This window comes from Phoca vitulina, unplaced genomic scaffold (genome assembly GCF_004348235.1).
Source record: "Phoca vitulina isolate PV1807 unplaced genomic scaffold, GSC_HSeal_1.0 scaffold32, whole genome shotgun sequence".
Lineage (NCBI taxonomy): Eukaryota > Metazoa > Chordata > Mammalia > Carnivora > Phocidae > Phoca > Phoca vitulina.
In genome coordinates, this window is record NW_022589735.1 from 2,259,426 (window position 1) to 2,282,293 (window position 22,868).

At 46.1% G+C, this 22,868-nt stretch overlaps 3 protein-coding genes across 3 annotated transcripts in view; 1 reads left to right on the top strand and 2 right to left on the bottom strand.

Moving 5' to 3' along the window:
- Window positions 1–298: 298 nt before the first annotated feature.
- FAM53C (family with sequence similarity 53 member C) lies at window positions 299–10,111 on the bottom strand. The gene is made up of 5 exons (XM_032425332.1): window positions 9,943–10,111; window positions 6,815–7,044; window positions 6,367–6,424; window positions 4,416–5,200; window positions 299–3,345 (listed from the first exon to the last, which is right to left on the bottom strand). The coding sequence occupies exons 2-5, from the start codon at window positions 6,890–6,892 to the stop codon at window positions 3,088–3,090; spliced, it is 1,179 nt and encodes a 392-aa protein (XP_032281223.1). The 5' UTR covers window positions 6,893–7,044; window positions 9,943–10,111; the 3' UTR covers window positions 299–3,087.
- A 1,184-nt stretch (window positions 10,112–11,295) lies between these two features.
- LOC116645257 (oocyte-specific histone RNA stem-loop-binding protein 2-like) lies at window positions 11,296–14,689 on the bottom strand. Its single transcript, XM_032425345.1, has 6 exons — window positions 14,673–14,689; window positions 13,616–13,711; window positions 13,400–13,504; window positions 12,408–12,560; window positions 12,145–12,265; window positions 11,296–11,373 (listed from the first exon to the last, which is right to left on the bottom strand). The coding sequence occupies exons 1-6, from the start codon at window positions 14,687–14,689 to the stop codon at window positions 11,296–11,298; spliced, it is 570 nt and encodes a 189-aa protein (XP_032281236.1).
- A 1,303-nt stretch (window positions 14,690–15,992) lies between these two features.
- Window positions 15,993–22,868, top strand: part of CDC25C (cell division cycle 25C) — a 28,590-nt gene continuing 21,714 nt past the window's right edge. The window contains exons 1-6 of the mRNA XM_032425069.1: window positions 15,993–16,186; window positions 17,100–17,197; window positions 17,855–17,900; window positions 19,491–19,524; window positions 19,640–19,729; window positions 21,318–21,416. Of these exons, the coding sequence (XP_032280960.1) occupies window positions 15,993–16,186; window positions 17,100–17,197; window positions 17,855–17,900; window positions 19,491–19,524; window positions 19,640–19,729; window positions 21,318–21,416 (561 nt within the window). The remainder of the gene's footprint in view (window positions 16,187–17,099; window positions 17,198–17,854; window positions 17,901–19,490; window positions 19,525–19,639; window positions 19,730–21,317; window positions 21,417–22,868) is intronic.

A 22,868-nucleotide genomic window follows, 5' to 3' on the forward strand; every position in this document is an offset into this window, starting at 1 on the left:
CTTCAACTTGCTGGAAGAGTGACCGTAGGAAGAGGACATAGGTACCAGGGCAACAAAGACCAAATCAGACTGCCAGAAATAACCAAGGCCTTAACACAAGCCTGGGCCACAGGATATGACTGCCATGGCTGTGAAGGGCCTAGGGACCAGATACCGCCCTCAAAGGGTGAAGGCCCAGCCATGCCCTAGAGGAAGGGGCTGTTGGAGTTAGGTGGCCTTCTCCCTGCTTCCTCCTTGCCTTTCTTTGTGGATAAGGGAAGAAGACACTAGAGTACACAAGATTGCTTGGGAAAAGGAATTATTCTAATAAAACTTTATTTTTTCAAACACAGCCACAGAGGCAGGACCTCATGTTTAACACACACAGACTTATGGATTTCTTTAATATAAAACAAAGTTTACGAAAAATTTTTTTCCACTTTTTGTATTTGTAATCCCATTAGCACAGGGACTTTGGCAGCAGGTGGGAGTGAAGGGCAGCTGGAGCTGCCACTGGGCAGTCACCGGGCACAGGAGGAGAGCACCAGCCTGGGAGTGGCTTCACTCACACACGCAGGAATACTCACCTACTGGTCAGCCACACCACACACACAACACAGATGCAGATGTCTACCCAGCGTCAACCACAGCCCTGTAAAGGTGTGCTCCACTCTGGGTAAGCCCAATATGTGAAAATCCGAATAGTCAAAACAGCTAAAGTAGAGGGAGGTTGCTTGCTTTACAAAAGAAGCAATCACACAGGCTGCTTTTAAATGGTCAGCAGTCCAAATGCATCGCAAAATAGCATTTGGCTTACACAGAACTGTTGGAACAGATCTACTGTGTAAAGCAAAATGAACCACTTCTTGAAAAGGCTTGTCCCAGGGTCATGGGTGCTTAGATTGGGAAGCAAGATGACAGTTTCAACTAGTTTAACTTTCCAGATCTTAAAGTAATAGAATTCAAATATGGTATCGGTACACCCTCTCCCCTAAGGATCGCACCCCCAGGGGCTTTGGGGAAGCCACGGCAGAGGCAGGATTACTGCCCTCACTTCTTCAGCTTAGGGCTTGCAGAGACCCCACTGGCCTTGCCAGTGGCCTACTGGAAGCTGGCACAGCCAATATGCAGCAGAGAGCCCAGGGATAAGGATGCCCCAGGAGAAAAAAAAGCTGGCACCAGGGAAATTATGGCCTAAAGAAAGATTAGAGCCAAGGGAGGGATGAAACCAAGGATGGGCAACTCCTGGGCTCACAGTTTCCCTGGATTCTCCAGAGAGCCTCTTTCAGACCCCTACAGACCTGGTAGCTCACTGATAATACCTGGTAACTAGCAGGAGAAGGGGAAGCGCCTTGGAAGGGTAGAACCTTTAGAGCCAGAGGCTCAAGTATAAATGGCCACCTCCTCAGGAGTGGAGGTGAGGAGACTGCAGCCTCAGTGACACTCCTATCCAACATGTGGGAAGCCAAGAAAATAACAGGTTCAATTCCATGAGGAAGAAAACGTGTGGGCTTTGGTCTTCTTCCCTAACATGAGGAATTGGATCCTAAGACACCCTGGAAATTGAAGAGAATGCCCTTCCTCCAATAAACCAGAATGGCAAGTCCAATTCAGTTGTGCAGGGTCAACCAAAGCTGGATAAAGCCTCACAAGCTATTTGGCAGCTGCTTCAGTATGTATCTCCACTGGTGCCAGGCCTAAGGGTCCGGCAGCCGTTAAACCCACCACTGCAGCCACTGGGACCTGCTGCCCTGGCTCAAGTTATGGGTGAGAAACAAAAAAAAAAGGGGAAATTCAATCCAACAACAACAACAAACTCCCAGCTGCTTCTCATAGCCTTTGCTTTACACATCCTCAGCCAACCCCTCAGTGAGCCCCAACCTCCCTGAGGTCTCTCAGGTCCAATTAGAGGCAAATAAACATTTCCTGGCAGGAATGGAAGACAAGCAAACTGGTAAATGCTGACATCCCTTTCCACTTTCTCAAGCAGGTCAGAAAAGAGGTTAGGACTGGATCTTTTAACAACAGGTTTCCCTATAGTCTGCTTCCAAAGGGCAGCGCTGGGATGAGCTTACCCATGCTTACTGGGCACCGAATGCCACTTCTGCAGCAGGTGGGCCTCAGATAATGGGGACCAATACACAGCCTTCCCTCCATGTTCTTGACCCTTGAAGCTCAGAGAGTGGGGGTGGGGGGGAAGTCCCATCAGTAGAGAGGGAAAGAGGAAGATGGACCCCCTCCAACTCTGCCTCAGTTGCCCACATGCGCTTACATCTACTTAGAGACAAAGGCAAGTTGTACACAGCCTAGGCAATCTGATGAGGAAAAAAGGCCAGCTCAGAATCAATGTAAAGAGCCCTCTCCAGTCCCAATATTAGATCTACCTAGGGGAGGGGATGGGCCTAAGAAAAAGACCATTAGCTGGGGTCACAGCACTTAAAAGACCCTGCCATACCCCAAAAAGAATCCTCTGGAGAACCAGAGGGGCTTATGGATTATAAGCCTGGTTCCAGAGCTACTTAGAAAAAAGAAAAACTTGATGCCCTCCTCTTGACTCTTTGAATAAGCCTGCGATCCCATGAAAATTCAAGATCCTGGGGGTATCATGATGCTCTGCTGTTAAGGAGCAACTGCCTTCCTTCCCTAAGGCTACACAAACACACCTTTCCCCAAGTACACTCCCACACACGCACACACTCTCACACAATTTCTCCGAGGAGGCTGAATGAACCCCCCACCCTGGCCAAATTCTAAGACACAAGTGCCCTTTGAAGCAAAGGGGCTAGTGAAATTCCCCGAGCTGGGGTCAGCAGACCCCTTCCTTCCCTGCCCATTGCTTTCTCGGTGGCAGGGATACTCACACTCAGGGCCGCCATGGGAAGGGTCTGCTCTGGGGCTGTCCCTCCCGCCACCAGCTCCGTTTATCTTGTCCCGGCCAGTCTCTTGGCATGGTCGAGCTTCCTGGAGCGAGAAGATTTCCGGCTGCCCTGAGTCGGAGCCCTCCACTCACCCCCATTCCCAGGCTGGGCCCCCGGCCTTGGGGCCTCGACACTTGTTAGTAGCCATAGAGAGTCAGTCTGTGTGGCCCCAGGAAGTAGCCTCTCAGTTTTAGTTCTCCTCAATTAGATTCAAGTCCAGGTCCCCAAAGTCCTGCTGGCACAGTGTCCGCTTGCTCAGTGCCTGCCGCCCCCACCGCACGGCCCCCTCCTCCTCCTCTTCGCTTTCACTCAGCACCTGGGAGGAACCCCCAATGGGGCTGCAGGAAGCAGAGAGAGGTGGGGGGCTACAGGCCATGAACCACGGTGGAGAGATGCTGCTGCCTTCCCGGGCTGCTTCTTGGAGACAGAGACCTCCTGAGTATGGTTTCTGTCAAACAAACAACAAAGTTAAGACTGCAAAAAAAGATACTAACTTCCACAAAACCCTGAGCCCAAGTGTCCCTCTTGGTTACTCTTGCAGGCAGGCATCCTAGGCTTTAGGGTAAGGTATGTGAACTCCCTGCTAACATTTGGAAAATTTATAATTTCTCCAAATTCTCTAACAAAAGAGTCCATAGTTTCTATCAGATTCAAGATTAGGAGCTCATTTATAAGCTTCATGTGGGCAGGAATATTATCTGTATGTTTCACAATATTGCAAGTGCCTAGTCAGAGCCTGGTACAGAGCAGGTATTCAGTAACATTTGCTGACTCGTTGCAGGAATGACTATGAATAAGCACGTAGATTCTCAAAGAGGTTTGTGACCCAGGGGACTAGACGGAAGAGTATGAAAAAAGTGGGCAAGTGCATACAACAGCTGTACTCACACTGGCAAGTCAAAACACATTTGCTGAACGTGAATGATGCAGCAACCCGTTTTTGCTCAAGCCCTCACAGACCCAGGGGAAGCAATGAAGGACAAGTGGCAAAACGAGCCCTGAGGTCAAGAAGGGGCAGGGCACTGCTGATGGGACTTTTATGGCTTATGCATCCTCAGAGTGGAGGGAAAGTGCCTTTAGCAGAACAATCGGGAATCCCTGTTGGGAGATTTAATATGGGTCTCACCTCAGTTTCTCTAGAACCTCCCCCAGGCCCAAGGAGTGACACAGGACATGAACTTTGAGTGCTAAAATGGGTACAGTCCTGGGCAACCAGGATAGTAAATCATCCTAGCGAAAGCTCAGACAGAAAAGAACATGCCAGGGGCACCTGGGTGGCTAAGTCGGTTAAGTGTCCGACTCTTGATCTCGCCTCAGGTCTTGATCTCAGGGTCCTGAGTTCAAGCCCCGTGTTGGGCTCCATGCTGGGTGTGGAGCCTACTTAAAAATTAAAAAAAAATTTTTTTAAATAAAAAAGAAAGGCACCTGCCAGGAGTGCATGGAACTAGAGGACAGCTCTCAGGGAAAATGGAAGTCTCCCCCCTCCCAACCAAGCTTCCCTAGTCCTGCTGGTCCCACCTGATTCATCTTGTCAAAGTCCAAAGAAGGCCGCAGCCGCCGGGGGTCCTCCTCGTGGCGCCGCTTGACTCCAGCTTTGCGGGCATCCAGATCACAGGGTTGTGAGCGGCTTCGGGGAAGATTGCGGAGGCCTCGAGGTCGCCAGGGCAGCTCTGGGGAGGATGCAGGGGAGCTCCGGGCAGAGGGCAAGAAGCGGCTTGCCTGCGGGCCCAGGCTGGGTGACAGGGAGAAGCGGCGCTGGGGTGGGCAAGGTGACAGGGACTCGGCATCACTCTCCCAGGAGCCACTTTGTGGGGAGGTGGCACAGGGTCGAGAGGAATCTTGGGCCAGGGCCAGGCTGAAGAAAGGGGGACTGTAGGGTCTGTGGGTCGGGGCACATTGAGAAGAGGCACTGGGAGCTTGGAGGAACCTGAGGCTGGAGACCCGCTTTGGGGGGCTCTGGTGAGGCACCTGCGGCCCACCCCCTCCACCACTGCCCCGGTGCTTGATGGGAGTCCACAGCTTGGAGGGGGCGGGCCGCCACACCGGCTGCCAGCGAGACAGGTCCACGGGCACTGAGAGTGAGCGGCAGTGCCTCTTGGATGGAGGGGCAGGGGGCACAGGAAGCTTCTCTGGGTCTGGGGGCTCAGGGCTTAGGACTTGGGAGAGGGGCTGCTCCTGTGGGGAACTTCCTGGGCTGGGTGGTCTGAGGTGCAGGCTCAAGCCTGAGGGGTGGTAGCTGAGGTTGAGGCTGTCCTGGAACTCAGCACAGGAACAGTGGGGCAGGCCCCTCCAGGAAGCACCTTCTGGAAAGCATTCATAATAAAAATAGTATTAATGAGGGCTAACGTATTTTTAAGGGCTCACTATTTGCCACACAATGTAATGAGCACTTTAGGTGAGGTTTCCCCAAAACCTCATTATCCCCATTTCACTCAAAGATGACAGAAGTCCAATAACTTGTCCAAAGTCATGTAGGAATGAAAGACCAAAGGAGGAGTCAAACCCAGGTCTGTCTGATGCTAAGGCTAGGTCTCAACCACTATATGATACTGCCTCCATTATGAAGAAGCACCGGAAACTGAAAATAGTCTCATATACTGCCTGCCACTCCCTCTCAAAGGCAGACCAACTCAAGAGAAGTAAATGCACGCGTGCCCTGCTCATCCCTCACTCCACCTAACACTACTCTGCTCCCTTACCCACCAGCCCCAAGTTGTGAAAAGCAGGTCCATGCTCTTCTTCCTTAGTTCTTCCCCTTCCTATGTGTCACCAGCACCAAGACAGGAGTTAGGGCTGCCAAGGAATAAGAGGTAATCAAGCAGGATCATTTTTATTACTAGAGAGTGCAAACAGGGTAGGGAAGGCCTTTGACGGTGGAACCTGTGCTTCGGAAACCCTAAGACTATTCATGTTCCTTTGTGTCTGGCCATCCACAAAGAAATACTCAAATTAACACACTGATATGGAAAGATCTTCTAGCTATATTATAGTTAAGTTTTTTAAAAAAGTGCAAATAATATATGTAGTATGCAACCTTTTGCAAGAATAAAAAATACATACTTATAGATAAACTCTAGACGGATAGACAGAGTAATAACCAGAGCTGCTTTTAGGGAGGTGGTGGGAGATGGAGAAAGGAGGTTTTTCTCACTGTAAACTTTTTATTATTTTAAAATTTTTGAACTACATGAACATACTACCTATTAAAAAAAATCACATTGGGGGGGCAAAAAAATAAAAACAAACAAAACCAGATTATCAAAGTCCCATCAAGGCTCGAGGGAGAGCCAACTAAACAAATAACTTCCACGCTGGGGCAGTAAAATGGAGATGAGCGTCAATCTCAACAGGTGACCCTGGCAAGAAAGTTGTGGAGGTAGACTAGCTAGCCAGGGTCACTGGAATCCAGTGCAAGAAAGGTGTGGATGGAAGCATGGGCAGACACACAGACACACACACAATGCCTTACCAGACACAAGCTGGAAAGGGTTCCCACAGTTGGAGATGTCTGCATGATCAGGCAGAGGCTAAAAGAGAGAGAATATCCATCATGATTCAGGTTCAGGACACGGATTTCCAGGAAGCCCTCTTCAGCTCACCCCTGGAATTCATGGGCTATAGGGATGTGAGGGACTCCTAAATGTTCTCTTCTTCTTGTCTTCCCAAAGTTAGTGAGTAAAATAATCCACATCTTCCAACATCTACAAACCCTTCTCCACCCAAGTTTTGGTGTCCCTTCTCTATCAATGGAAAAATACCTGCCCCCTTCCTTTTGGGCTGGGTTTTGAGCCTTTGAGCTCTTCCAGTACAAGTACCATGACTCATACGGCACAGGACATGGGTAAAGTAGTAGCAACAAACAGCCTCAGAAAAAAGGGGGAGGGGGTTGTAGAGAAGCAGGAAGACTGGTCTTTTACCAGACTGATGCTGAAGCGTGTGCATTTCAGCTCATCCAGAGTCTGCTTCTGTAGCTGCTCAGTGATCAGGGTTATCATGATTCTCCCCAGGATCTGACTTGCACACTTTGGAGCAAATGATGGATGTCTTCCCTGTCGTTCTTCCAGACCTCACTCGTGAGCCGTCTTCTGCCACTGCAGCACCATTCTAGCACCATTGGGACTTCCCTCTCCAGTCATGCCTGCTGAGTCTGCCAATTACAGAGGGACCAGCCCCAAGTGATATTAGAAATGTACCTGGCCCAAAGGTGGAAAATGCATGGCACACATACCACAGCATCCCTATGCCAGGCCTCTGGCAGACATTAATTGATCGCAGCTCTTTCCTGCTAAGCCTAAACACAGCCTCAGAAACATCCTGAACTTGGCACTCCAGTTAACCAGTAAAATGAACTGGAGTTAGCAAGCATGTTGAAACCTATTTGCCACTCCTAACCTGGTTCATGCTGTGCTTTGTCTACCCAGCGTACCAGCACCAGTTAAAAAACAGCTCAAGTGAGAGAGGGATGCCCAAATGGTTACTTCCATCCTGATTACCCCAATATTTTATCTTCCAAACAGAAACAGAGAGGTACCCTTTTCTTAAACTACAGAAATAGTAACAGGAACAGGGAGGAGCACTGGTTGTAGGAATGACTTTTTGCTTCAGACCAATCAAAGTAAACAAAGTTTTATGTTCTCTCCTATCTTGAATATTTGATATATTATTGTTTTCCAACAGATACGGTATATATTCTCTTATAAGATGGTAAGAAGATAGAGAAATGGTACCAGGATTTTTCCAATTACATTTTAACTCTATACATGTTAAAAACAACAACTGTATGACTTCATTCAACTAAGTTTTTAGCCTGATCTTACTCAAAGACCATGGATTCAATTAATCAAGACTCCTTCTCATGGTCAATTTCAGCATAAGCAAACTAATTCTATCAGAGAACAGGCTTCAAGCCCACACAATTGCCTGAGGGGCCTTACTCAATGGAGATGGGGAGGATAACGTAGTGTTTCCATATGGTTCTGCCTATTCCCAGAAATGACCAGCAGGCAGACAGCTCATCAGAGGGTATATGTAGCATTCTCTAATAGATACAGCAAGCATTCAAGAAATCTAAGTCTTGCTCCAATTTGCTATGACAGTTCTGGGAAATAACTTGACCTTTCTTGGCCTTAGTTAACGTACATGTAAAATGGGCAGAATAAATCTCTTATTAATCTGTCATGGGGACACTATAACACGAAATATCAAAATGCAAAAAGCATACCATCCAGCCTGTACAAATCAGAGGAGTCCACATAGACTGCTGTTTCTCAAACCCTCCTGTTTGTTGCTCTACACAGCCTAAGAATGCCACAAGTGATAATATCATTAAGATGAATAAGGCAATTGGGTGTATCAATTTGGCTGGATGCCAACCTCCCTCACCTGAACACCTAGGGAAGCCCAAAACGGCTCTCCTGTGACCTTGGAGGCAGATCACTTTCTACTTTTGCAGAAAGAATCATCTCTACCCCATTCCCACCTCAGAGAGAGGTAGGTAAGGAAGAGCAAAGAACTACATGTAGATGTATCTGCAGTTTTTTGGACGCTGTAGGAGAAGTCAATCATCATTACAGTTAACTATCATTTTCATGCATAATTATTATTACCACCCTGAACAAAGTTCCAGCTTCCTGAGAGCTCCCTTCAGCAGCTTCCCCTATGTTCTTGTGGGAAAAGCTAAAGCTTATATCACTTCTGCTCTTGGTTTCTTAACTCTGCCCCAAAAGATCAACTAGAGACGGAACCTAACTGCAGGCTTTTCACCCCAGAGATCCCAGGCCTCAGGCTGACCAGCCATGAAGAGCAGGGAGTGAAGCAAACTCTTTCAAGCTTTTCATGAGGCATGTGGCCAAACAGCAAACTCCCAGCCCTCTGTGGGATCAAGTGAAGAGAGTGATTTTGTGTTTTTCTGCATTTTAATTGTTGGGATGTGGCCACACACGGCGGTAATTGGAACAATGCAACTACCACCACGCAACTGATACTCTCAGCCTGAGTTTCCTAAAACAGGCCAGGCTGAGAGGGGGAACAGAACGGAAGCCATAAGGAATCAAACCAGGACACAAAAGAAGGCAAACCAGCTCCGCGAGGGGCCTCCTCTTTCTCAGGCAGGCATAGAAAAAAGTGTAAGCAACCCTCTCTTGCCGCCTTCCTTCCCCTTCCATTTTGTATATCTGAGGGGCAGAGACAGCCCTGAACGTTCACTAAACAAGTTAAAACTTCTCAGCTTAACAACTGGCACAGGACTCAGCCCTTCACAGAGCAGCAGGCCGTTAGGCCCTCCCCACGGCCCCACCAGGCCCAATTCTCTATCCAGGCTTTCCCTCCACCATCAGCCCCCTAAAATAAAGACTGGACCCCCACCCCATCTCCTATTGGATGGCAGGAGCCCCTGACATTCGGGTTTCAGGGATGCTGAGGTTGTGCTGAAACCTGGAGAACCTAGGATCAAGTCAGACCAAGGGGGAGGAGAGTCACAAATCCCCTGGGGACCTTCCCCCCACGTCCCAGCCCCACACCTCTGGGGGACACTAAAGAAAAACATGTGGGAGGCAGGGAGGTGCATGAACAGGTAAGTGGGGACCTGACTGCTCTTCCTCCATATGGCTCTGGCGGGGATAGGGGTGACAAGTGGGGAGCACCCCTCCCCCCACCCCGATGAAGAAGCGAAAGGCTAGGCCCCCCTCCAGTCTTCAACCTCTCCCTCGGTTGCCCTGCCTGTCCCTGCGGGGTGGGGCATGGGGCGTCCGCTAGCCCCTAGGGGGGCACCAGGGCTCGCTCAAGGGGGCTGTCTTTCGCCTCTTCCCAATCAGCTTCCATCATCTGGCCGCGGGAAACGAACTCAGGACGCAGGGGATGGAGAGGGTCTGGGACTTAGCACTCCGCCAACCCCTCCCCCACCGGGTCCCGTGCTCTCCCTGCGGAGGCGTCCAGAGAGGCCGTGCCGCGCGCGCGGCCGGGCTGGGGGAAGGGAAAGAGGGAAGGAGGGAGGGACGGTCGAGGTGCCCGCCCCGAGGCCCCAGCGCCACCTGCCCTCGCCACCTACCGCGGCTCCTCCAGCTCCCAGGGCCGCGGCCGGAGCAGCTCTGAGCGCTCCGTTCGCCCCACGGTGCCCTTAAAAGGCGCCGGCGCGAACCAACGGGCCCCTAAGGAGAGTGGGGGCATCGCTCTGGTTCGCAGAATCGCCCTGAACCGCCCACGGAGGCTCGAACCCCGCGTCGTTTCTCTCTCAAAGTCTTTTTTGAAAAGTGCTGTCGGGAAGGAGCCAGGCTGTTTGATTTAGGGATGAACGTGGTTTCTTCACTATCGAGTCACCCCCTCCAAAATATTGCAGAAGGTGGACGGGCCCAGTTGGCGGCACATCTCCAAACCCGCGGGGGAGACCGTGTCGGACGAAGGTAAACAAAGCCATTCCCCTCGCCCTCGGTTCCAACATTGGCCCAAGTACGGCCCCCCACTCGATTCGGGCCGCGTAACAGAAATAGCCAAAGTTCCTCTTACCTGCTCTCCTGTCCCGCCCTCTACGGCCGCCTCTCAGAAGGAATCCCCCTTCCGCCAGCAGAGGACCCGTCCAAGGCGTGAAGGCTTCTGGGAAATGTAGTCCAAGAGCCGATTAGGGCCTGCTCTGAGTCTCAGGAGCCCCTCTTCTAGCTGCCGGATCGCCTCGAACCTTATAAACCCAGGACTTGTAACGGTTGCGGGGCCGTTCCCAATTGGTTCTGTAATTAGCCCTCACTCAAAACACTTTGTAAAGCTGAGTAGGGCCCAGGACTGTTCACGCCTCCTCCTTCCTCTACGCACCCCCACCCCCCAGCAGGATGAGGTAATGGGGTTGTGATTATGACATCATAGGCGGTTCAGTTGCTTGCGGGGGTGGGGGGGGAGGGGGGAGTATGGTGGTTACAGCTGGACCACTTTCCTTAAGACAGAAAGGGAGGGAGGAAGGAAACAGGCAGCTAGGTAAAAGATGTTGATAAGCTATGTATTTCCTCTTCAGGAAGAGGATGCCACCGTTTATTAAATTTCCACCACTACCACCACCTCCCACCTCAGCCAAAGTTTAAGTCTTTTTTGAAAAGACTGAACGTAGACGTTAGTAGGGAAGAGGTTGGGGAACAGCTAAATGGTTACTGGCTCTTACGTAAATTTGAGTCTCAGCTATCAAAGAAGGTTTAGGAAAGCAGGCAAAAATGGGGAAAGAAGTTTTAAACAATGCCTTCGTGTTGTGATCTCTTTAAAGGGCAGTTTTAGATTTTTTTTTTTTAATCGATTGGGAAGTAGCAGTAATGCAGGTAATCTTCACCGTTACACTTAGCAACACGTCCCTTGAAAGACGTCTGTTTTCTCTAAATATTTTGTGCCCCACTCAAATCTGGGACAGATATATAACTGTGATCAGCTAGAAAGTAGAACCAGTGGTGGGGATCTTCCTCACAGAGCCAGGGAAGGGAGTAGGCAGGAGCCCCAAGTCTGCAAACTGAAAAAGAAGAGTAGAGGCAAAGTGAGCTATTTATCAAGAAAATGGTAGTGGAGGGAAGACGCACTGCACATTTCCTTGCACATTTCAAATCCCTTGGCAAAAGAGACGGCAGGGGCCATGAAGTATAGGAGACATGGTTTCCAATAATTGCTGTTGTGGAGCACATATTATGTGCCAGGCACTGTGCTACATACTTTAAATATGTATTCTCATTTTTTGCTTAGAATCATCAAATGAGACAAATCTCCCTATTTGACAGATGAAATGGTCAGAGAGATTAAGTGACTGCCCATGTGGAGGGCCAAGGTAATATTACAAAGCAGTCCTTGAGGCTCTAAAGCCCTTGGTCTTCACCACTTGGTGATACTCATTTTATTATTAACCATAGTTAATAAAGTTCAGTGATTGAGAATAGTAAGTTAGCATTGGCTCATTTGCAAAACATTGAAATAAATAGACTTTAAAAAAAAACCCAAACCCTTCATGTTAGGTTTCGAGGCCTCATTTCCAAGGAAGATTATACCCCTTTCATCAAGTATAAAATAACCTCCAATGCAGCCCAACTTTCCCACCATTACCAACTACAATTAAATCTCCTTATGCCACCTTCAGTTCTCAGATTTTTTTTTCATGTCCTGTTTTTTCCTGCTGCCCCATTTTTCTTCTTTTTTTCTTCAACTGCTACCTTGAACCCCATCCTAATTTTTTCCTCATGGGTCAGACCCCATCCCTAACCCTGCTCCAGTGGGTTTTAGAAGAAGATACTACCTGGGCTCCCTTCTGGTCTCCATCCAGATTCACTGAGGGTTCCAGGACCTGGAACCAGTCATCCAGGAGGTCATCCAAATGGGTGGAACCCATTGGCTCTAAGAGATGCTCCATTCCCTGCCTAGGAAGGCGGCAGAGTCAGAGAAACATGCATCTCATTCAGACTCTCCCTTTTCAGCCAGTAAAAGCTAAATCTCTACAAAGTGAGGAGAGGTGGGGCTCAGTCCACCATTCAAACAAGGAACCAAAAATAATGCACACACCCCTCAGAACCCTGCCCTGCAGGGGCTGGCTGGGGGGGGTCCCAAGAATGTAGGGCTCTTCTCCACTGCCTGATCTGGGCATCCCAGGAGCGACGGCTGTACCTCCTCTTCTTGTTTGGTGTTTGAGGGTGAAGTCCTGGCTGTCGCTTTGCCCTGGCAATGACAAATGTGTGTAAGACTCAGGTCAAGATAAATGGGCACAGCTCATTGTTTACCACAGTGAATTCGGAGGCTCAGGGATTTCCTGAGAGTCAGGTAGGACCAATGCCCTCAATTCAATAGGAAAAAATAAATCTTCAGGGGCGCCTGGGTGGCTCAGTCGTTAAGCGTCTGCCTTCAGCTCGGGTCATGATCCCAGGGTCCTAGGATCGAGCCCCACATCAGGCTCCCTGCTCTGCGGGAAGCCTGCTTCTCCCTCTCCCACTCCTCCTGCTTGTGTTCCCTCTCTCGCTGTGTCTCTCTCTGTCAAATAAATAAAATCTTAAAAAAAAAAGAAAAAAGAAAAAGAAATCTTCGGGTGGGATTAGCACTAAACTTCCTAAATTCCTAATATTCTTCTGGGAAAGGTAATATAGATATTCCAACTCTCTTAGAAGTCAAGATAGATATAAAGACAGTATCTGACATCCCTTTAAGATACATACTACCTTTTTATACATTTAGGTTGCATGTATGCATGGAAACATGTAATTAGGCAAGTATGTTCTAATTAGCGAAGTCAGCTGGACGTATGAGGTAAAAATGGTTAGAAAGAAAAAACTTCATAGCAAACTGAATAGAACTTTAAAAACTCTCATGGCCCAAGTATGATTTGTTCCATTTGAAAAAAAATCTTGAAAATTTATTTTTGGGGCTACATTGCAGGAGAATTAGTTGTAGTAATGATGCAAATTTGTGAGAGCACTCAGATTCTAGTATCTTTCCATCACCCTACATTAAACCAAAGCCACTTGGATGACACTGTTGTTGTGACCACCCACAGCTGCACTCACTTGGGGACCTGCTGCAGAAAACACTGGTAACCAGGTGTGCGCTTGCCATAATCTATCTGTTTTTGCCGCCGCTGTAGAACAATTTCATCTGTCTCTACCTCCCACCTGCAGGGGAAGTATACAGTGGCCCCGTGAAGTGTGATTATGGTTATCAAAGCAGAAACCAACTCATCCCACACACATTCCCTTAACCCGCAGTCTGGTTTTCAAACTCACCTGGCATGGCAGGGCTCTGTGCTGACTCCCACACTCACCATCTCAATCCCAGAGTACAAAGGTTCTTCACACACTTCCTTTCTGGGGAAGCAGATTCTATAGATGAAAGGGGTTTTAGGATAAAACCTAGCTGACTACACTGTACCACCACCAAGATGTGGACACCAGATAAAGATTGTATTTCTGACTTAACTGTTTCTCAAAGATAAAGGTTGCATTTCTGATTTGTTTCCCAGAGTGGTCTGCAAGACATCAGCATGAGTAGCCCTGGGAGCCTTGATAATTCCTAGGTCCCACTCTCAACTTAATGAATCATCATTTTGAGGGCCTGCATTTTAAAGAGCTTCCAGGTTATTTTCAAGTTTTTTTTATTATTATGGAAAAATACAGAGAAGAACACAGCATAATGTTTTCCTACTCAAAGTATGGTCCTAGGACCAGCCACATCAGCATCAGTTGCAAGCTTGTTAGAAGTGCAGAATCTTGGGCCCCAACCCAGACCTACTGAATCAGAACCTGCATTTTAACAAGATCTCCAGATGATTAGAATGCGTGTTAAACTTTGAGAGCAGTGATATCATGGATCCCCAGTTACCCATCAGCTAATACTCATGGCAAATCTTGTTTCATCTATGCCCACTACTACCCCCACATGACTATTAAAATCTTCAACATTAAAATAAAAGAATAAATTCTTGGGGCTCCTGACTGGCTAAGTCAGAAGACCATGGGACTCTTGATCTTGGGATCCTGAGTTTGAACCCCACATTGGGTGTAGAGATTACAAAAATAAATAAATAAATAAACTTTAGGGGAAAAAAAAATTTAAATATCACTTCATCAGTGTCCAAATTTCCATAAACGACCGAAGATTGTAATCCTTTGGACTGTGATAAGGATTATGCCAAGAGATGATTCAATTCCCCCGCTTTCCCTCTAAAGAAATTTCCTTTATCCTACATAACCTAGCGTCTAAGAGATGCTGCGCTGTAAAAGGAAAACCGAACAAGGAACGCTCTTGGAAGGGGCCAGAGCTGCTCAGCATAAGGACACACACCTGTCTCGTCTCAACATCTGCCATACCAGTGGAGAAGGCTCCATTTCCAACTGAAGTCAAGTAAAACGAAGAGGAAAAGACCCACGTAACGACACAAGAAAGAAGCAAGGAAAGAGAAACGTTTAAAACACCCTGCATCCAAACAAATCTCCCCAGATATTATCCTAAAGAGTGATAATCGCTCACGAATTGCAGTTTAAATCTCCCGGGGTTGGAGGGGCTAAGGGAATGGAGAGCCCGGGAAGGCTGTGGCGATTGGTCAGAGGAAGAGCCAATGGTGTGCCAGGCACCCAGGGGGGCGGGGCTTACCTCGGGGCTCGCCGAACGCTGATGGGCCAATGGGCATCCTGCTCCGTCTGAGGGGCGGGGCAAATTGTGTTCCTGCCAAAGCAAGCTCACGCCTGGTGATGTAGAGCCAAACGATTGGCTATGGGGTGGGGGTGGGGGGGGCTCTGGGCGGGCGCGCGCAGATTGGCTGGCGCAGCTTTGAGGGGAATGGGATAGGTTTACTGGGAAGGCGGAAGGTTTGAATTGCCAGGACCTGTGACTGTTGATATTCTTGCACCGAGGCTTATAACTTCGACCCTCTCCTGAGAGACGCGCAAACCTCGACCCGAACCTATCCGGTCTAGAAGCAGAATTGTAGTCTGGTTAATTGACTCCTTTCCTCAGATTTCTTTTAATTTTGATTAAGCCTTTGCTTGTGACTGATTTCCCACTTCCGTTTCTCCTGAGGTAAGCGCAGAGCCTTCTCCACCGGAATCTGAGACCCCAGCGTCCCCTCATAGTCCGGTCGGGGTCTCACAAACAGAACTTCAGGGGACCTAAATAGTTATTGTCGCGAGTTAAGAGACCTGAATTCCTTCCTTGCCGTGAGTCACGAGCTGTGTAGCCCCCGAACAAGTGAAAGCCTCTTTTCATTCCTTTTTTAAAGTCTTGGGTTTGGGGCGCCTGGCTGGCTCAGTCGATGGAACGTGGGACTGTTGATTTTCGGGCCGTGAGTTCGAGCCCCACGTTGGGTTGTAGACCTGACTTGGGGGGGAAAAAAAGTCTTACGTTTACCTCTAGTTAAGTCCAGGCTCCGAGGAAAAGGCCAAGCCGCTTGGGGCACGTGCGATTTCATCTTCAGGCCGACCTGGGATTCATCGGTTGGGATTGGGATGCCCCTCCTCCAATATGAGCCGCTGGGCCACTGCTGGGAAGGGTGGAGGAGCTTATGAAAACTGGGCAGCCTGTGAGGTGCTTATGTAGATGATGTTCACCTCTTAGCTAGGATTGATTGATTGATTGATTTCCTTATTTCCTTAGGTTTCGGAGGCCATGTCCGCAGAATCCATTTCATCCGCAGGAGAGGAGGGACGCCTCAGCTCAGGACCCAGTTTTAGATCCAGTCGGAGGAAGATATTAAACCTGCTTCTGGAGAGAGACACTTCCTTTACCACCTGTCCAGATCTCCCTAGAACTCCAGTGAACAAACTCTTTGGTGATTCTGCAAACCTAAGCGTTTTGTCTGGGTAAATTCACTTTTCACACCTTATCTCCTTTGCTTTTATGAATAGTCTTTGGATTTGTTTTTTTTAAGATTTTATTTATTTGACAGAGCACAAGCAGGGGGAGCAGTAGGGAGAGGGAGAAGTAGGCTCCCCGCTGAGCAGGGAGGCCGAGGCGGGGCTCATTCCAGGACCCTGGGATCATGACCTGAGCCGAAGGCAGACGCTTAACCAACTGAACCACACAGGCGCCCCAGTCTTTCTTTTTTTTGAAAATTATCCTGACTCAAAGATCAGGGGTGAAGTTTTAAACCCTGCCCTTCATTAACCATATGACCCTTGAGTCTCAGGTTTCTTTTTTGTGACAAAGAAATAATAATCTCTTCCTATCTTACTACGATCTTGTGGGAATCAAATGATGTGATGTCTGGGAGAAGTCTTCGAAAACTCTATTGGGTTATATGAGTTGGTTGTTTTATTAGTATTAATATTAGTGTTACTGTTATTCTTTAAATTCTGGTCATGCCATGCTCTGATGCCTCAGCTAGCAAACAAAGTTGGAGAGTTATAGACCTCAGAAGTACTAGAGACTCCAAGGAGAAATCAAATCTGTGTGCTCACAGTGCAGGGGAGAAGATGTGGGGTCAAGACTGACTTCAGCCAATAATCTTTGGTCCTCAATTTTAAAAAAATTACTTGTCTTACTATGTTGGTGAGGAGGAAATGACATGCAAATTATTGGAGTAGAGAAAAGTGGGAGATTTTTCTCAGCCTACTCTGAAATATTGCCAAAAAGCAACTAGATTTATTTGGACACTGTTTAGATTGTGTGAATGACTGTTGAGGGGTGTTTCAGATGAAGAGGATAATGTGATCTTTGCCTTTTAAGGATATTACAACCTAATAGGAATCTTGATGTACTATTATGTCTCAATAGAGGAACCCCAAAATGTTGCCTTGATCTTTCGAATCTTAGCGGTGGTGGAGAGATGTCTGCCAATCAACTTACCACTTCTGCAGACACTGATGAAATTGGTAAGGAGAAGGGAGGTAAAGGCCGCAAAGGAAAGAACAGCTTTCAAGGGAGAGGGCAGGGTAGTTGGATAGATATGGAAGGTGGTAAAGTAGGTAGAAATCCTTGAAGTTGGAATTCTGTGAGTACCTAGTGGATTTTTGAGAATGATAAGCCAAGAAGAGAAATGTAATATCATTAATAGGGGTCACTTTGCATTTGAAAAGTTTAGACAGGAAGGAATATTTTGTTGACTAACTGATGGAATGAAAGCCATAGTTAAAATGAGACGTTTTATGCCCTACTCTAATCTCAATAAAGGCAAAGAAACGAACATAAATATTTGCTAACTAATTCTTGTGTTTTTGTAGGGTCTGAGTCCAAAAGGAGTAACTAGTCAACCATTTTAGTATTTGTTCTACTTTCGGATTTCCTGAATGATAAACATTATTTTCTACTCATGAAAAAAAATCTCTGTTGTTTAGGCTAGGGCACTGTTTCCCAGCATTTTTTCTTTGTAAATTCTTAAGTTTTCATGAACTTGTACCTTGTACCATAAACTTAGTACCTATCAAGAGCCTTTGTGTTCAAAACATCAGCTTTTGAAATTAAGAAATGAAGAAAACCAGAAGGAAAGACAGGATGCATGAATAAGAATAACTCTGCATATCTGATTACAGGTCATTTGGATTCTAAAGGACCTCAGGAAATACATTTAACTGGGATGTAAGTTCTTTTGCTAAACGAACCCCACGTTAAAGCCTTTTCAGCACTGGCACAGAGATTTTTATCCTATGCAGACTGCAGAATATTGAACCTTTTGCTTTGGGTTAAGTGAACTTGAAAGCCTAGATCCTTCCTTTGAAAGGTTTTTTTAAGTTTCCCAGATCTAAATAGTTCATTTTAACCATTACATACAATCCATATTATATTTTAAAAATGAAAGAAAATGGCATATTACGTTTAGGCATCGGCTGTTACCTGCATGTGAGTAGGGCTACGTTAGAGTATCTAGATTCCATTGGCTTACTGTTTGCCCAGCTGTGACTCTGAAGAGTTTCTTAACTTCAGTGGACCTCAGTTGCTTCATTTGTAATAAATAACAATGGAAATAATACTAATACTTCTCATAACTGCTCTTGTAAGGATGAAATTTAGCACATGCCAAGCATTTTATAATGTTTAGTATTATTATTCATGGGGATTCTTTGTTGGAGATCTAAAACGTTCAACTGGGGAATCCTCAAGGAATGAAAAGTAATTTTTGTGTGTGTGTGTGAGCGAAGCAAAAGAAGTTTATTAAGTGAAGATACAGAAAAAGCTCTCAAGAGTGAGAGGGGTCCCAACAGGGTTGCCCTGAAAAGTAATTTTAATTCAACTTCTTAACTTCTTAGGCTTATTGTAAGGTTTCCATTTGACTGTTTTAATCTTCTTAGAACTTTGTTCTTCGATATTTAGGTGAATTAGGTGCCACTATGGTGCACTAGTGAAAGCATTCCATGACTTTTAAAATTTTTATTTAATTATTTATTTTTTTAAAGATTTTATATTTATTTTTTATTTTTTTAAAGATTTTATTTATTTATTTGACAGAGAGAGATAGTGAGAGCAGGAACACAAGCAGGGGGGGTGGGGGGGGGGGGGAGAGGGAGAAGCAGGCTTCCCGCCAAGCAGGGAGCTGATGCGGGGCTCGATCCCAGGACCCTGCGATCATGACCTGAGCCAAAGGCAGACACTTAACGACTGAGCCACCCAGGCGCCCCAAGATTTTATTTTTAAGTCATCTCTACACCCAACCTGGGGCTTGAACTCACAACCTGGAGATCAAGAGTCACATGCTGCAGTGACTGAACCAGCCAGGTGCCCCTCCATGATTGTTTTTAATAATACACGTGAAAATTTCACTTTGGATTGCTTTAGTTTCTTTGACTTGCTTAAAATGTCCTAACCCATGTAGACTGGATAAAATCCTGGCAGAAAGGATAGTAATTCATAAAAAATAAATATAAGCTCCTAATAGCCAAAGCTGGAAAATTAGTCAATTGTGTCTACATAAGATGTAGGATAAACTCATCATCTTTGATGGATGTCTGTATATATGGTTATGCACAAGAAATGAGGGCCTTATCTCCAGGATGTCACTCAACATCTTCATATTTTCCAGAGAGCACCCTACATATTGTTACTGAAAGAGACACATCAACTAGGTATAGGGCTCCTTGCATGGAAGAAAGGAAAAGTTGGGATGCCCCAAGCCACTGACAAATAACCAAACAGTATTTGGGTTAACTGACTGGCAGTTTTTTTGGTCTGCAGGAATCATCAACAGCACCTTACAAAATGCAGCCCAGTGAGTAGCATCTCTTTCTTGGGTTTGGGTTTGTTTCTCAGGTGGGAGACAGAGGCTTTCCAGCTCACCTGTGGCTCAAGGATGCTGGATTTTCTCAGAAAACGTTCTCTTGTAGGCACAGCTGCGTTGTAGCACTCCAAATGCTTTGGACCATGGCAACAGGAAGAAAGATGCAATATGTAGCTCATCCACAAATAAAGAAAATGTGAGTGGTAAACAGAAACCTAGATACATTAGCACTTTTCTTCCTGTGAGGGCAACTCATCAGTATCATTACGAGACCTAGAACCCTTATGCCTCAGTGTGCAGACAAGCAAACTGCATCACTCTAGGCAAAAATTCTTTTTTTTAAGATTTTATTTATTTATTTGAGAGAGAGAGAGAGAGAATGAACAGGGGGGAAGGACAGAGGGGGAGGGAGAAGCAGACTCCCCACTGAGCAGGGAGCCCTGTGACCTGAGCTGAAGGCAGAGGCTTAACCAACTGAGCCACGCAGGCGCCCCTAGGCAAAAAATTCTTTATGGTTTGCTTTTTTTTCTTTAAGGTTTGACCCTAGAACAGAAACCTAGCTCCAAGTCTTCCACTGCAGGTCGTCATTATTACCCATGTTCAGTTGATTCGTTTAAGGACAAAAAATTTGTTACTGTAGTTTGGGAATTTAGAACTTTTTTTTTTTTTTTTTTTTAAAGATTTTATTTATTTATTTGAGACAGAGAGAATGAGAGAGAGAGAGCACATGAGAGGGGGGAGGGGCAGAGGGAGAAGCAGACCCCCTGCCGAGCAGGGAGCCCGATGCGGGACTCGATCCCGGGACTCCAGGATCATGACCTGAGCCGAAGGCAGTCGCTTAACCAACTGAGCCACCCAGGCGCCCAAGAACTATTTTTTTTTTAAAAACAGATAAAGGTAATGTACATAAGTTGTTAACATACTCTTTGCATGGCTTCATGTATGGGTCTACTTTATTTCTTATTTCTCCCTTAGTCCAGCTTAGAATTCTGAGAAAGCCATGGGCCTTTTTCTCTGAGCCTCAGGCCCTCCATCAGTTTTTTGTTTTTTTGTTTGTTTAAAGTATTTTAGAGAGAGAAAGAGAAAGGGTGGGGAAGGGGCAGAGGGAAAGGGAGAGAATCCCCAAGCAGACTCCCTGCTGAGTGCAGAGCCTGAGGCAGGGCTCAGTCCCACGACCTTGAGATCCTGACCTGAGCCGAAACCAAGAGTCATATGCTTATGGACTGAGCCACCCAGGCGCCCCCCTCCATCAGTTCTGAGTTGAACTGGGCTCCTTAGAGCCACCTAATCACTAAGATAATTATCTAAATAACCCCTTCAACTAATTCTCTTTTCTAGCCATCTTTTTCTATTTCCTGCCTCCCTTCCTTTCCCCCAGGTCAGTATTTATAAAAGATAGCTCCTGTCCTTTTCTCACACTGACTAAGTTATACCCATGTTTTTGGCTGTTCTAATCAGCTCTTTCTTGATTTGATACTGTCCTTCTGATAACTTTTTTTTTTCCTTCTGATAACTTTTTAAAAATCTCACCATCCCCTCCCCACTCAGTCTCCCCTCTTCCTCCCTTCCTTTACTTGTGATTGTAAAATTAGTATCCTCCAAAGCAAATCTACATATCATACGTCAAATTCAAACCATAATTTGTATCATCAGGATATAGGATCAACCTTGATTACACTTAATGTGTTTTGTGAGGGTTATTCATGGCTTCATCTGATGAAATGTGTTTGGCAGGGCTTGCTGATGCTTGTCTTCCTCCAGCCAATGTAGTTTTTCTTATGCAGGAGAACAACACTTTGAAGTCCTTGGAGTGGTGGGTACCCAGGACCCTGAAGTTTCGAAAGAGACCAGGGGGGCCTTACATGTCTCCCCTTTCTCTACTGGTGAGTCACCAAACATCCTCATCAAGGGTCTGCTGAGGCGTTGTGGATTATAGGGTGGCAGATCTGCATTTACAACCCTTTGAATTTTTCTAAGCAGGCTTGGGTGAGAAAAGGGGTTGGAGAAGTAACTCCAGAAAAGGAAGGAGACACGTCCCCTGATCTTTTTATTTGTTTAAATTTAAGGAGGAAAAAAAATTCTTAGGCATTTAAAATTTTTCTGTTTTATTCTTTATTCTTTATGTGTCTCCTCCCAATTTTTAAAAGTACTATGTGCCCATTGTGAAAATGGTTTTAAAATATAGGAATATAGGAATATAAAAAAGGAGATAGCTACCTCATAGAGGGAAAACTGCTATTAACATTTTACCTCATTTCTTTACAATCTACTTCCCTATTTTTGGACACTTAGTGGCACCCAGATTTTGCTTTTACAAATAATGCTATTATGTAATTCTTGAGCACCAATCTTTACCTATATTTCAAAATATTTTCTTTAGGATTAGTACCAAGAATTATAATTACGAGGTTAAAGTGTATATTTTTAAGATTTTTGTTACATATAGTGAGATTCCTTTCCAAAAATGTAGGAATTTACATATTCATGATCAATCTATAGGTCTTTGGATAAATGTTACTGTTTTGTTTTTTTTTTTTAAAGATTTTATTTATTCATTTGAGACACAGAGATACAGAGAGAGAGAGCATGAGCAGGGAGAGAGGCAGAGAGAGAGGGAGAAGCAGGCTCCCTGCTGAGCCAGGAGCCCGATGCGGGGCTCGTTCCCAGGACCCTGGAATCATGACCTGAGCCGAAGGCAGATGCCTAACCATCTGAGCCACCCAGGCGCCCCGTTGTTACTGTTTTTTTAACTGCTAATTAGATTGGTAAATGTTTTACTTTATGTTAAAAACAATTAGTAGTGATTTCATGTGAATATTAGCCATATATATTTTACCTAGTAAATGACTGTGTCTTTTGTCCATTTAGCTACTGGAGTCTTAAGTTACCCAGGCATTCACTTGCTTTTAATAGACAGTGGATTCAAGATAACTCCAGGGATTTAGGGTCTAATCTCAATCCTAGGGAAAAGTCATTTCTATCTCAATCCTAGGGAAAAGTCATTTTAACATAGCCCATCATAAGTAGATTAGGTTGACCATGTTTCAGATTTTTGATTTCTTGGAGAAAGGGAAGACTTGGAGCATGGTAAATTACTGAATAGTTTCCTCTGTGTGTGTGTGTGTGTGTGTGTCTTTTAATGTGGTAAAGTATACATAACATAAAATTTGCCATTTTAACCATTTTTAAGTGTACAACCCAGAGGCATTAAATACATTCACAATGTTGTGCAACCATCACCACTATTCATTTCCGTTTTTTTTTTCATCATTTAGAACAGAAGCTCTCTACCCATTAAAAAATAGCTCCCCCATTCCTCCCTCCCTCCAGCTCCT

Bases quoted from the DNA above. Each gene is read 5' to 3' on its own strand.
- LOC116645257 (XM_032425345.1), bottom strand. The intron at 12,561-13,399 runs GTGAGTGCAGCT...TGTCATTGCCAG, and splicing joins TTTCTGCAGCAGGTCCCCAA to GGCAAAGCGACAGCCAGGAC. The intron at 11,374-12,144 runs GTAGTATCTTCT...CTTCTTTTTCAG, and splicing joins GAGACCAGAAGGGAGCCCAG to TTTGCAGACTTGGGGCTCCT.
- FAM53C (XM_032425332.1), bottom strand. From the start codon at position 6,892: ATGATAACCCTGATCACTGAGCAGCTACAGAAGCAGACTCTGGATGAG. The intron at 5,201-6,366 runs GTAAGGCATTGT...AATGCTTTCCAG, and splicing joins CCCTTTCCAGCTTGTGTCTG to AAGGTGCTTCCTGGAGGGGC. The intron at 3,346-4,415 runs GTGGGACCAGCA...TTTGTTTGACAG, and splicing joins ACTTTGACAAGATGAATCAG to AAACCATACTCAGGAGGTCT.